Here is a 15504-nt window from a genome sequence, read left to right on the forward strand (position 1 = left end):
GGATGACTCACTCACCCGCTGCCACACTGGACGAGTCTCTGCTCGATGCGCGACGACCTCTGCTGCTGCAGCAGCAGAGGCGGCGTCCGTAGACACAGGCAGGAGTAGGAGGGCGTCGAGGCTATCCAAATCCCATTTGTAGCAGTTACGTCGCCTCTCGTACTTCGACGTGCCACCTCGGCCGGAGGGCTGATGACTGACTGCGTGCATGTGGCACGAAGGTGCGGTGGTTCTGGACGTCGCCAGAGGAGCGCCTGCTGCCGCACTGGGCGGAGGGGGTTCCGCGTGGGGCCGCCGCCCGCTGCTGCTGCTGCTGCACAGCGGGAGGAGGAGGAGTGTCCGTGGTGCGAGCGTGGACGCTACTCCTCTTAGTCAAGGGGTACACCCTACTGCCAAGAGGTACTCCCTACAGCCAAGAGGTACTCCCTGCCGTCAAGAAGTACTTCCAACAGCCAAGAGGTACTCCCCACAGCCAAGAGGTACTCCCTACAGCCAAGAGGTACTCCTAACAGCCAAGAGGTACTCCCTACAGCCAAGAGGTACTCCCTACATCCAAGAGGTACTCCCTACAGCCAAGAGGTACTCCCTGCCGTCAAGAAGTACTTCCAACAGCCAAGAGGTACTCCCCACAGCCAAGAGGTACTCCCTACAGCCAAGAGGTACTCCTAACAGCCAAGAGGTACTCCCTACAGCCAAGAGGTACTCCCTACATCCAAGAGGTACTCCCTACAGCCAAGAGGTACTCCTAACAGCCAAGAGGTACTCCCTACAGCCAAGAGGTACTCCCCACATCCAAGAGGTACTCCCTACAGCCAAGAGGTACTCCCCATAGAAAAGAGGTACAATTCTTGTCTAGCTACCAGTGTCATGCCGGACGTATGTGGCTCGTTCATACGTCCGAACGTACACAAACACGGACGATCCGATGGGCTCCTCCGACAAGGAGGGGGATAAGAAGCACATATCGGGCCAGCGTCCGTAGCGAGCGGGTCTCGACCCCTTCATCAGGAGCAAGAATGTTGTGTCTGGGTTTTTCCTCCCTCCTGACCTGCACGTCTGACACCCGCAGCTGCTGCCTCCTGCCTCCTGACCTGCACGTCTGACACCCACAGCTGCTGTCTCCTGACCTGTACGTCTGACACCCACAGCTGCTGCTTCCTGACCTGCACGTCTGACACCCACAGCTGCTGCCTCCTACCTCACTCTGACACCCAAGTGCTCTTCCTGACCTGCACGTCTGACAACCCATCACTGCTGCCTCTACCTGCATCGTCTGACACCTCACACTGCTGCCCTGACCTGCACGTCTGACACCCACAGTGCTGCTCCTGCCTCCTGACCTGCACGTCTGCACCAACTGCTGCGCCGACCTCACTCGCACCCCAGCTGCTGCCTCCTGCCTCCTGACCTCACGTCTGACACCCCAGCTGCCTCCTCCTCTCCTGCACCGAACCATCGCCTGCCACCTGCACGTCTGACACCCAACTGCTGCTTCCGCCTCCGACCTGCACGTCGACACCCACAGCTGCTGCATCCTGCCCACGTCTGACCCCAACTGCTGAACCCACGTTTGACACCCACAGTTGCTGTCTCCTGACCTGCACGTCTGACACCCACAGTTGCTGCTTCCTGCCTCCTGACCTGCACGTCTGACACCCACAGTTGCTGCTTCCTGACCTGCACGTCTGACACCCACAGCTGCTGCCTCCTGACCTGCACGTCTGACACCCTAAGCTGCTGCCTCCTGCCTCCTGACCTGCACGTCTGACACCCACAGCTGCTGCCTCCTGACCTGCACGTCTGATACCCACAGCTGCTGCTTCCTCCCTCCTGACCTGCACGTCTGACACCCTAAGCTGCTGCCTCCTGCCCTGTACGTGTGACACCCACAGCTGCTGCTTCCTGACCTGCACGTTTGACACCCACAGTTGCTGCCTCCTGACCTGCACGTCTGACACCCTAAGCTACTGCCTCCTGACCTGCACGTCTGACACCCACAGTTGCTGCCTCCTGCCTTCCTGATATGCCATGTGACATTCACAGCTGCATCTCGCTTCTGGACGAGATGATACATGTGGGAACGGGACCAGCTGGTGGCAACGGGACCAGCTGGTGGCAACGGAGGGTTACCAGCTGGGAAGGAGGAACCCCCCCCCCCCCCCCCAGGGTTGGATAGACCGGCTTAGATGAGCCTCCAGGGGGAGGTGGCCAGCTGGGGGGTGCGGAGGAGGCGAAGAGCCCCAAGGCTTCCAGTTATCTGTCTCAAGACATCGCCTGGCCTCATCCCCCACCTCTCCACGGTAGTCTCCAGCTTGGAGGAGGAGAGAGGGAAGGTATACACAGCTACACTGAGGGCAACACTGCTGTGACGCTCGCACACCCGGTGACGCACAGCTCCATCGCGTCACACTGGAGGTCGACCTTGCAACTGTGGCACTGTGAACCCCCAAGGGTGGTGAGATGAAGTGGATCGGCAGGGACGCGCGAGCCACTGGGCCAGGAATGCTACAGTTGTTGTCTTTTGGTCCTGCTTTACACACACACACACACACACATATATATAGTGTGTGTGTGTGTGGAGGAGAAGAGGATAGAGGGAAGACATATCTTAATTATCGAAAAAGAGTTCCAGTTCTTCATCAATAATACTCATTCTCGTGTCTGAGGTTCAAAGTCCTTTAGTTTAACCCAGCTGTAGTCCCCTTCATATCTATCTATCTATCTATCTATCTATCTATCTATATATATATATATATATATATATATATATATATATATATATATATATATATTCTCACGAGTCCACGGGGAAATGTAACACGATAAGTCCCCAAGTGCACTTTCGCGTAATAATCACATCATCAGGGGAGATACATATATACATAAGTAAAGCAGAAGCGTAGCCTTAATTAAACTTCACAGAAAGAAAAAAAAAATTATGAGAAAAACCCCCCTCCCAGAAAAAGTCAGTCAACATTTGTGAGTAACGAGATACAGAGTGAGTAACGAGATACTGAGTGAGTCAGACGAGAGAGAGAGAGTAATCCGAGACTCACCTGTATGGCAGCAGCTCTACTGGCACCTGCAAAAGAGAAAAAACATGGAGTTTAATTTTCGAGCGAGGTAGAGACGGGCACCTGTTGCTTAAGGGGGAGGAGGAGAGGGAGAGGGAGGCTGCTGTGTTCCTCGGGCCCTACTAGCGCAGGTGGAGGGGGTGAGTGGGTGTGTTCGGGAGCTGGGAAGGGAGGAAGTTGGATCTCTTGACCAGCCAGGGAGGGGGGAAAGTGCGGGGAGGAGGGATGGATAACAAGAGGACCTGGTGGTAAAGTGAGAGGACCTGGTGGTAAAGTGAGAGGGCCTGGTGGTAAAGTGAGAGGAGCTGGTGGTAAAGTGAGAGGACCTGGTGGTAAAGTGAGAGGACCTGGTGGGAAAGTGAGAGGGCCTGGTGGTAAAGTGAGAGGACCTGGTGGTAAAGTGAGAGGACCTGGTGGTAAAGTGAGAGGGCCTGGTGGTAAAGTGAGAGGACCTGGTGGAAAAGTGAGGGTAATGTTGACAGTCAAACGTGTAGGGACAAGGGAAGGGGGGTGGTTTAATGGGGAGAGGGGTTAATCATAACCAATATGCTGAGTATGTAAGGTGTGGATCACCTCTCCCACGAGCTGGGAAACAAGCGACACCATTCCACCACACCAGATCTGAGAGAGAGAGAGAGAGAGAGAGAGAGAGAGAGAGAGAGAGAGAGAGAGAGAGAGAGAGAGAGAGAGAGAGAGAGAGAGACCAACTCGCTCTCACCTTAAAAAATAAAACCTACGACAGAGTAAGTAGCGCTGAGAACAACACTCTCAGAAGCCGACATATATATCATACGCCCTAGGAGGAAGAAGCCACACAGACGCGAAAGCCATTGGTCTGTTACCTCAATGGAGAGGCCCTCCACACACCACCTTCTCGACGTCTCCAACGCCATATATAGACCCTCACCCTTGAGATCCCGGGATCCTCTTCAGACACGGACATACAGAACTGCCATCCTATCGTCAGACACGGACACACAGAACTACCATCCTATCGTCAGACACGGACACACAGAACTGCCATCCTATCGCCAGACACGGACATACAGAACTGCCATCCTATCGCCAGACACGGACATACAGAACTACCAACCTATCGCCAGACACGGACATACAGAACTACCATCCTATCGTCAGATACGGACATACAGAACTACCAACCTATCGCCAGACACGGACATACAGAACTACCATCCAATTTTCCAATTAGAAATATCATAAAACACTAAACATTACATTAAGATCATAAGTACAAGACAACAACCTTTACAACTACAATGATTATGGCCTTTCGTAAGGGTACAAGCACCAACTGCACAGTCTCCATCACTGCAGAAACTTAAAATAAGCCGTCAGTGATCTGGAAATGAACTGCACAGCCATGCAAGGGGACGTGGTCAAACCCCACGGCAAAGTGGACTCCAGTAGGAACACTTACAGGCAAGGATGCGAGATATTACTGTGCTATGACCGAGTAATGCTCTTAACCCAACGCACCAAGAGCAATACACACCACCACAGCATGATCACCAGAACTTTCACCATTTGATTGGAGTCTCACAAGGTAGCGTCCTATCACCCCTCGCTATATTTACAGACACGGTAGATGGATTCCCTTCAGAAGGTAAACAAAGGTAATTCAGCAGATATCTTCTACACCGCACTTCCTGAACATCACACACACACACACACACACACACACACACACTGCACGACTGAGAGTGGCCCAGACACAACAACGATTGATAGGTACTACAAAAATACGTATATACAACAAACTGTGTCACTGAGATCAAAACGCAGCGTCTTAGGAACGGAGGCAAGAGCCAGAGACACAACACCAGGAGAGCTTGCAGAATGACCTGGCCAAACACACACACACACACACACACACACACACACACCACGGGTGATTTAACAACAGCTCATATTAACGAGCGTGTTGCACGCGGCAAAACATCCCTGACAAGCCTGTTCACTTTCACGTACAGCCTCCCCAAACAGGTGTGAACTACATCTCTCGAAGGCTTACATGTACGCACTGAAATACACTTACGCCATCCACCTTTACACACTACAGTGGAACTTCCTTTTTTTCCACCTTTATCTCACCTGTTCAGCTTTGTAATTGCTCTCCATCTTAACCAAATCGATGGGAATAAAGATATAGAGAGGGATGGAGGGAGGGTGCATGGGAAGGACAGATGACAGAAGACCTGAGGATATGGGAAGGACAGATAACAGAAGATCTGAGGATATGGGAAGGACAGATAACAGAACGTCTGTGGATATGGGAAGGATAGATAACAGAAGACCTGAGGACATGGGAAGGACAGATAACAGAAGACCTGAGGACATGGGAAGGACAGATAACAGAAGACCTGAGGATATGGGAAGGACTGAGGACATGGGAAGGACAGATAACAGAAGACCTGAGGATATGGGAAGGACAGATAACAGAAGACCTGAGGACATGGGAAGGACAGATAACAGAAGACCTGAGGATATGGGAAGGACAGATAACAGAAGACCTGAGGACATGGGAAGGACAGATAACAGAAGACCTGAGGATATGGGAAGGACAGATAACAGAAGACCTGAGGACATGGGAAGGACAGATAACAGAAGACCTGAGGATATGGGAAGGACAGATAACAGAAGACCTGAGGATATGGGAAGGACAGATCACATGAGACCTGATGATCTCAGACGGAGATGCGAGACGGGATAACGAAGCAGAAGGCTCCTCATCGCTCACCACTCCCTCAGGCCCATCAGCCAATGGAGGAAGACGCCTATCAAGGACGACCCACCAGGTAGTAAGGGGGGGAAAAATTATTATGACATGAGAATTATACAAGGCAAGGACGAATTGGGAAAACAATTTAAGATCTCTGATTTTCTGTTGCCGGAGGCTGAACTCTGAGGCGGCTTCATATTGGCTCAAGACCCGAAGAATATAAATTGAAATACATCCATCTTATAATGAGATCCACGAACGGACAAATTCAGTGATAAATTGATAAAATATAATCTTTTTAAAGCCATGATCTTATCATATGGACAGTCTTCACCCCTTGGCCACATTTTGGCAGGCGATTTCAGGTATTCTCAAGCTTCAAAGGATTCTTGCTCACGTGTGTATTACATTTTTTCCTTTTTAACTTGATACCAGTGTTTCTCGTAACGTTATCTCCAACAACTAGTGTCAGCGTTTTTCTTTCTTCTCTGAATATATATATATTCTTGGAGACGTCGGTCTGTCTTCATACAGATTATCTGTGAGATACGGAATGGGTTTTGTCGACCTTCTTTGTATGTGTTCGATTTTTTTCCGTGTCTGGTATAGCCCGGTGAACAGCCTTCGAAAGCGAGGCGAGGGTCATCAAAGAGCAGTATGGCGGTCGTCATCTTCGTCTGGATGTTGATGACAGGTGTTTTGTCTCTCTAATGTGAATGGCTTCTAATATCTGTAGTCTCCCACGATCACTGCAACTAGAAATGATTTTGGTGTACTTCACTCTAATCTTCCACGTTAATCTCGTTCCATGCTTTTCTTCCAGACAAATATGACCACCGCCACACAGCTCTTTGATGGCCTGCCAATAAGACGTGGACGGATGGGAGGCGTCAATGGACCGCCACATGCTACCAAGTCCGCCACTGGTAGGCGTCAGGAATACAGTCCAATATCATGAAGGTCCCGAGAGAATCAGACGAGCCTAACCTGACCTCAGCTCCACATCTGTACAATAACGGTCTCGCTCGGCCCTTCTGAGTATATCTAGTGATGGACTTGTGTGATATTTTTCTTCTGTGTTTTTGAAAGACAATTTCTGGTGATGCCTTCTACGAAGGTGAAAGCTTGAATATACGTACTAAATCATGGACTACAGACAACTGGTGTTTGAGTATCCATCTATCTGCAGAAATTACCAAGTTCACAAGAACGAAGATTAATAACTCTAAATAGGTTGTCATATTCAATTCCATGTGCATATATATATATATATATATATATATATATATATATATATATATATATATATATATATATATATTAGGGCCTCGCTTACCAGTTCTATACAAGAGACCAAACAGCTTTAGGGAAGCCAATTATGTACTGCTGTGTAGAGTTTTCAGGACAGGTCGAAAGGATATGGTTACACATCCAACATGTTTATGTTACAACAAAGTTTGAATTACAGTGTTGATTATTTATGAAATACAAAGGCAATACTTTTACTGGGACAAATGGTATGAAATATGAAACTAAAAATGAAAGAAAGAAATGTAATGCTAACATGAGGCAAAAGTCTGTACGGAAAGTGAACTATTAAACGTGGGGCGAAAAAGTTACCAATAAACGCACTTACTGCAAAGTCTATCAAGTCATCCCCCAAAAGAATGAATAAATAAATAAATGAATAAATAAATAAACGAAAAATAGCTCAGAAAATTAAGTCGTGGATATAGGCATCTAACACAATCAAAAGAATGTTTTCCTGGCGCTACCTCGCTGACGCGGGAAACTGCGATTAAGTATAATATCTATCTATTTATCATACTTTGTCGCTGTCTCCCGCGTTAGCGAGGTAGCGCAAGGAAACAGACGAAAGAATGGACCAACCCACCCACATGCACATGTATACACGTCCACACACAGCACATATACATATCTACACATCTCAACGTATACATATATATACACACACAGGCAGAGAGGGAGAGAGAGAGAGAACGTGGGAAAGAAAGAGCGATGGAAGGATAGGGTAACGGGAGGATATGGAAAAGGTGGGGAGAAGAGGAATGGGAGAGAAATGGGGAGTAAAATTAAAAGGGGCTAAGGCTAGGGGAGAAGGGTTCGGGCAAGAAAGCCAGGGGTGTAGACGGGGAGAAGGAGAAGAGAGGGTAGGAAGAGGGGGAGGAGGAGGGAGCTAAGGGGGAAGAAAGAGAGAGTAAGAGGAAGAGTTGGGGAGAAAAGAGTGAGGGTGGATACAGCGGGAAGAAGAGAGACGGGGAAGGGAAGGATAATAAGAAGAGAGAGCCAGGGGAGGAGACAGCGGTGGTGGAGTGAGCGGGGAGAAGACAAAGCCTTGGGAGGAGAGCGGGAAGAATAGATAGCCAGGGGAGGAGATAAGTGGCGGTGAAATCGGGGAGAAGAGAGAACCCGGTGGGAGAAGAGAGGGAGGAGTGAAGAGAGCTGGGTTAGAGAGACTGGGGAGAGGCAGATGGAGAGAGGGGTCGGGGAGAGGAGAGAGAGAGCCTGGGGAGACTAGGGTGGGGAGAGCGAGGGGAGGAAGCAAGCACCGTTAAGAGAGAGATACGTATATACATATTCAATTTTCATTTACGGGAGTACTATTTCATAGCCTCTCAAGTAGTGGAGCAGCGGGCAACACCTGCACCCCCAGAGTGTGGGGTTCGTATAGTGCAGAGGGGGGGGGCTCCTCGACCCCAGAGTGGGGTGGGTAGTATAGTACAAGGGGGGGAGGGGGGCGCCTTGGACCCCAGAGTGTGGGGTTCGTATAGTGCAGAGGGGGGGGGGGGCTCCTCGACCCCAGAGTGGGGTGGGTAGTATAGTACAAGGGGGGGAGGGGGGCGCCTTGGACCCAAGAGTGTGGGGTTCGTATAGTGCAGAGGGGGGCTCCTCGACCCCAGAGTGGGGTGGGTAGTATAGTACAAGGGGGGGAGGGGGGCGCCTTGGACCCCAGAGTGTGGGGTTAGTATAGTGCAGAGGGGGGCTCCTCGACCCCAGAGTGGGGTGGGTAGTATAGTACAAGGGGGGGAGGGGGGCGCCAAGACCCCAGAGTGGGGTGGGTAGTATAGTACAAGGGGGGGAGGGGGGCGCCTTGGACCCCAGAGTGTGGGGTTAGTATAGTGCAGAGGGGGGCTCCTCGACCCCAGAGTGGGGTGGGTAGTATAGTATAAGGGGGGGAGGGGGGCGCCAAGACCCCAGATTGTGGAGTTAGTATAGTGCAAGGGCTCCCCCCCCTCGACCCCAGAGTATGGAGTTAGTTTAGGGGGAGTGTCCTCTTGACCCCAGAGTGTGGGGCTAATATAGTGCAGGGGGGTGGGCCTCGACCCCAGAGTAAAGGTCATGAGGATGGTCAATAATCTCACAAGCATCATTGGATGAGGTCCGTCACCAACAGCAGGGTCATCAACACCAAGGGGTCATCAATAGTAGGGTCATCAACAGCAGGGGTCATCAATGGTAGGGTCATCAACAGCAGGGGGTCATCAATAGTAGGGTCATCAACAGCAGGGGTCATCAATGGTAGGGTCATCCACAGCAGGGGTCATCAATAGTAGGGTCATCAACAGCAGGGGTCATCAATGGTAGGGTCATCCACAGCAGGGGTCATCAATAGTAGGGTCATCAACAGCAGGGGTCATCAATGGTAGGGTCATCCACAGCAGGGGTCATCAATAGTAGGGTCATCAATAGTAGGGTCATCAACAGCAGGGTCATCAATAGCAGGGGTCATCAACAACAGGGTCATCAATAGTAGGGTCATCAACAGCAGGGTCATCAACAGTAGGGTCATCAACAGCAGGGTCATCAACAGTAGGGTCATCAACAGCAGGGTCATCAACAGCAGGGGTCATCAACAGCAGGGTCATCAATAGTAGGGTCATCAACAGCAGGGTCATCAACAGCAGGGGTCATCAACGAGTCATCCACAGCAGGGTCATCAACAGTAGGGTCATCAACAGCAGGGTCATCAATAGTAGGGTCATCCACAACAGGGTCATCAACAGTAGGGTCATCAACGAGTCATCCACAGCAGGGTCATCAACAGTCATCAACAGCAGAGGGGATGGTGGGGGGGGAATTGTTGAACATCATCTGGCACATGGAACCCCTTCCCTTCCCCCTCTCTATTCCCCCTTCCCCTTCCCTCCCCCTCTCAATTCCCCCTTCCCCTTCCCTCCCCCTCTCAATTCCCCCTTCCCCCTCCCTCTCAATTCCCCCTTCCCCTTCCCTCTCCCTCTCTATTCCCCCTTCCCCTTCCCTCCCCCTCTCAATTCCCCCTTCCCCTTCCCTTCCCTCTCTATTCCCCCTTCCCCTTCCCTCTCCCTCTCTATTCCCCCTTCCCCAACCTACAGTTTAAACATTAATTCCAAAGGTCACCAAGAGGGGAGGCAAGACACACCCCTGGTGTTCGTCAGGGTATGCTCACATGCCCTGGAGGCCTCTCCCGCCCGCCCCTCCAGACGGTGGGAGGAAACGGAGGCAAAATCCCCAAAGGGGGTCCCCTGTGTGTGTGTGTGTGTGTGTGTGTGTGTGTGTGTGGATGGGTGGGCCCGTGTCAACTCTCAGTGGCTCCTCTGCCCCGCCCGTGGCTGTTGCTGGTCCTTCTTTGGCCTACTAGTGATGGTAGTGGGTGGTGATGGCAGTGGGTGGTAGTGGGTGGCTGCTGGTGATGGCAGTGGGTGGTAGTGGGTGGCTACTGGTGATGGCAGTGGGTGGTAGTGGGTGGCTGCTGGTGATAGCAGTGGGTAACTGCTGGTGATAGCAGTGGGTGGTAGTGGGTGGCTACTGGTGATGGCAGTGGGTGGTAGTGGGTGGCTGCTGGTGATGGCAGTGGGTGGTAGTGGGTGGCTGCTGGTGATGGCAGTAAGCGGTGGCTGGTGATGGCAGTGGGTGGCTGCTGGTGATGACAGTGGGTGGTAGTGGGTGGTGGCTGGTGACAGCAGTGGGCGGCAAATTTTTTGAACATACAAGAATATGATGAAAGAATTTCCCTGGTCATGAGCTTCAGTCACTGGTCATGAGCTTCAGTCACTGGCCATGAGCTTCAGTCACTGGTCATGAGCTTCAGTCACTGGCCATGAGCTTCAGTCACTGGTTATGAGCTTCAGTCACTGGTTATGGGCTTCAGTCACTGGTCATGAGATTCAGTCAAAGGTCACCAATCTCTCTCTCTCTCTCTTTGGTGGTCATATTTCGGTCAATATTGATGAAATGCGTCACAGACACATGCACATGCACACATACCTCACGCCATACCAGTGACATATTTTCTAACAACGAAATATATCAAAACATTCTTTAAACATCAATTCATTTTCTGTTTCACAAATTCGTTTTATGACAACCATCAAAATGTACTATTGTTTTAACAGCAAGTCCCGTACACTGATGAAGGTGAGTTGACAGTGGACGTTGGTGGCAAAGGCAGGTGAAAGTGAGGGGTATGGGATAGTGATGCCTGATGATAGTAAGGGTTGATGAACAGGACTGTGAGTAACGAACGTACACTCATCACAGAGATGGATACTTCTCAACAAACCTTATATTTCATTTTGCTTTGTCGCTGTCTCCCGCGTTAGCGAGGTAGCGCAAGGAAACAGACGAAAGAATGGCCCAACCCAACCACATATACATGTACGTGCATAAAACGCCCACACACGCGCATATACATACCTATACATTTCAACGTACACAGACATATACATATATACACATGCACATATTCATACTTGCTGCCTTCATCCATTCCCGTCGCCACCCTGCCACACATGAACCAGCACCCCCTTCCCCCCGCGCGCGCGCGAGGTAAAGCTAGGAAAAGACAACAAAGACCACATTTGTTCACACTCAGTCACACTCAGTTCACCCTCCTGAACATGCAGGAGGGTGAAAGACGTGCAAGGAATAGAGTGAATTGGAACGATGTGGTATACCGGGGTCGACGTGCTGTCAGTGGATTGAACCAGGGCATGTGAAGCGTCTGGGGTAAACCATGGAAAGTTTTGTGGGGCCCGGATATGGAAAGGGAGCTGTGGTTTCGGTGCATTATACATGACAGCTATAGACTTTGTTGGCCTTTGTGGCCTTTGTTGTCTTTTCCTAGCGCTACCTCGTGCACATGCTGGGGGGGGGGGGTGTTGTCATTTCATGTGTGGCGGGGTGGCGACGGGAATGAATAACAGCAGACTGTATGAATTATGTACATGTGTAAATATGTGTATGTCTGGGTGTGTTTAAATATATATATATATATATATATATATATATATATATATATATATATATATATATATATATATATATATATATATATGTTGAGATGTATAGTTATGTATATGTGCGTGTGTGGACGTGTATATACATGTTTATGTGGGTGGGATGGTCCATTCTTTCGTCTATTTCCCTGCGCTACCTCCCTAACGCGGAAGACAGCGACAAAGTATAATAAATAAATAAATGAATATATATATATATATATATATATATATATATATATATATATATATATATATATATATATATACATATATATATATATATCCATCTACAGGGGTGGTTGGGGAAGGCGCCTTACCCTGCACTATCCCGTCTCCATCTACAGTGGTTGGTAAGATGGAGCCTTCGCCTACACTGTCTCCATCTATACAAGTGGGTAGAGAAGGAGTCTTCAGCACAATCCCGTCTCCATCTACGGTGGTGGGTGGAGAAGGAGCCTTACCCTGCTCCACTATCTTCATCTACAGAGGCTGGCTATGTGGAGCCTTCTGCTTCACGACCCCTCCCTCGCGATCTACAGTGGATGGGAGGGGAAAGAGCCCTCCCCTCTCTACCTTCCTCTCACCATCCATTATACACAGTCGTCATGTACGATCCAATTAGCGTCACCCCTCAGCACATCATCTCCTCACACACCATCCAGTCCTCTGTCATCCGTCCCATGTATGGAGGAGGAGGAGGAGTCGAAGCCACTCCTCTCTCACGTGTCCCTCTGCTCCTAAAGCCACCTACCAAACCTCCAGCCATAACCTCTCTACCTTATAACCTTCCCTCCTCCTCCTCCTCCTCACCTCCCCACCTCCCCAACACAACATTCACCCCCATCTCATCCTCCTCCTCCTCCCATTCACCCATTAGATGGTCCACTCCCTGTACCGTGGGGGAGGAGAGGAACGCGCCACCCACCCACACCCACCCACCAGCCGACACCACCGAAGCCCAAACAAATTCAGTTACTGGCGTCGACGTCTGTCCCGAGATGGGTCATTTCTGCCCAGCTTGCAACACTGCCGGGTTATGGGACAGGCAGAGGAGGAGGGGAAGCGTCTCTAGCGGATATTCCTGCGTTATCTAAGGTTTCTACTTGTGTCTACACGGTCTCTAGTCAAGGAAAATACACGATTAATGCCTACAAGTTTTCTAGCCAAAAATACTCAAGTCTTTACGACTTATGCAGTGGCTATAGAACAGCCCACGTGTTCACCACTGGTTATACAGAGAACTCTGTTCTCTCTGAACACATAAAACCACAAATCACACAAACCAGGTTTCTAAAGGTGATCTACAACAGATAGAGAACAGCATATGTCCCATTCGACTTCCCAGCTACAGTTTAAGAGACCCATTCCCGTTATCTAGGTTCTCCTTTAATCTACCTCTAACAACAACACGAGTTCTCCTTAATGTATAAGAATATACAGAACCTCCCCCTCAATCATGGACGCTATAGAAAACGAAGGACCAGATAACCATAGACTCCCACTTGGGGCTACAGGTACTGGGGCTACAGGAAATGAGTCCCACTTGGCGGGATGGGGCGGGGCTGGACGGGGCGGAACGGGGCAGTCAGGTGACCCAAGACTATTAAAACTATCTATGATGATGACGCTCTACGCCGCCACCCACCACACACACACCCACCCGTTCCAGCCAGCCCACCCCACCCGTCGCTGGCTGCTGGCCCACAGCTGTGGGAGGCTCTGCGCCACAGTAATCCATGCTGCTCCACCACAGTGGCACAGTAAATCTTGAGCCGCTGCTCCCTCCCAGTCCTCGGGCAGTTTATCTTGTCCTCAGCGGTAGAGCCGCCCTCCCTGCACCGCTAGACCCATCCCCAGCCTGGGGCGCTGGACCCGCTCTTCCTTGGGCGCTAGACCCGTCCTCCCTGGGTTGCTAGACTCGCCCTCCCTTGGGCGCTTGGCCAGCTCTTCCTTGGGCGCTAGACCCGTCCTCCCTGGGTTGCTAGACTCGCCCTCCCTTGAGTGCTAGACCCACCCTCCCTGGGTTGCTAGACTCGCCCTCCCTTGGGCGCTAGACCAGCTCTTCCTTGGGCCGCTATACCCGCCCTCCCTGGGACGCTAGACCAGCCCTCCCTGAGGCGCTTAGACCCGCCCTCCCTGGGGCGCTAGACCAGCTCTCCCTGGGGCGCTATACCAGCTCTTCCTTGGGCCGCTATACCCGCCCTCCCTGGGACGCTAGACCAGCCCTCCCTGAGGCGCTTAGACCCGCCCTCCCTAGGTTGCTAGACCCATCCTCCCTGAGGCGCTTAGACCAGCCCTCCCCTGGGACGCTAGACCAGCTCTCCCTGGGGCGCTAGACCAGCCCTCCCCTGGGACGCTAGACCCGCCCTCCCTGTGGCGCTTAGACCCACTCTCCCTGGGCCGCTAGACCCATCCCCAGCCTGGAGCGCTAGACCTGACGACGTTAAGGCAGCAAGACCAGCCCTCCCTCCATACTCGCCTGCATGATTAATGTTTATATCTTGTGCTTTACCTGCTTGTGTCAAGCAGGTACGGTACCTCAGTGATGTACCTGTTAGTTACAGTACTCTGTGCCCCTCTCACTGGCGAACTGTACATCGAGGGGTTACAGAGAGGTTACAGAGGGTGTGTTCCATAGCTCATGGCATACCTTTGACACTCTTATCATCATTATGGTACATTCATTTACCACAGGGCGAAATAAGAGAGTACAGACACACACACACACACACACACACACACTCTCTCTCTCTCTCTCTCTCCGAAAAGAAAGAAGAGCCTCGGTTCTTTCACAAGACTAAGACACGGGGTTCTACTTTGTGTTCCACAAGCTCAAGCAACACAGTCTGATGGCTCGGGTCATCACCATCGCCTAGCAGAGAGCTACTGGCGTGTGTGTGTGTGTGTGTGTGTGGCAAAGACCCCCTTCTGTGACCTCCTGTAATGGCTTTTGCGCTTCCGCCCACAGGATGAGCATGGGAGCCACAACACACGAGCCAATAATATAGAGTGAAAAAAACCCCGTTAATAATGATGTCAAAGGCGGCTCTCGGCAACCACTCACTCCCTCCAAGCGCATCTGTTACGTCTCTCTCTCTCTCTCTCCTCACCGTAGTTTTCAAAAGTTTTCCCGGACAGCCGAATTTGCGCGTTTAACAGCCTCGTTCTCCAGTGTAAGTTTGGCTTGAAAGGCCTCGACTTCATCATGCACCGGGGAGGCGTCCAGATGCGACGACCCGACCCCTACCTTGGCTTTGAGGAGCCCCCACGCAGGGGCGTCCAGACGCTCTCCCCTCCTGCAGGTGTTGCCCCACGTAAGGCAAGGGGAGGGGAGGCGCAGGGGTCTGGTTAGGGCACCAGGACCTGTCGTCGGCCGGGCTAGGCACACCCTCAGAAGGGCACCAAGGACCCA

At 51.2% G+C, this 15504-nt stretch overlaps 1 protein-coding gene across 5 annotated transcripts in view; it reads right to left on the reverse strand.

The window, feature by feature from the left end:
* The window catches only part of LOC139756786 (uncharacterized), a 626428-nt gene that overhangs the window by 78612 nt on the left and 532312 nt on the right, over nucleotides 1-15504 (reverse strand). For all 5 annotated transcript variants that reach the window (XM_071676579.1, XM_071676576.1, XM_071676575.1 and 2 more), the window contains one exon: nucleotides 3057-3082. In XM_071676579.1, the coding sequence (XP_071532680.1) occupies nucleotides 3057-3082 (26 nt within the window). The remainder of the gene's footprint in view (nucleotides 1-3056; nucleotides 3083-15504) is intronic.

This window comes from Panulirus ornatus, chromosome 23 (genome assembly GCF_036320965.1).
Source record: "Panulirus ornatus isolate Po-2019 chromosome 23, ASM3632096v1, whole genome shotgun sequence".
NCBI classification, from domain to species: Eukaryota; Metazoa; Arthropoda; class Malacostraca; order Decapoda; family Palinuridae; genus Panulirus; species Panulirus ornatus.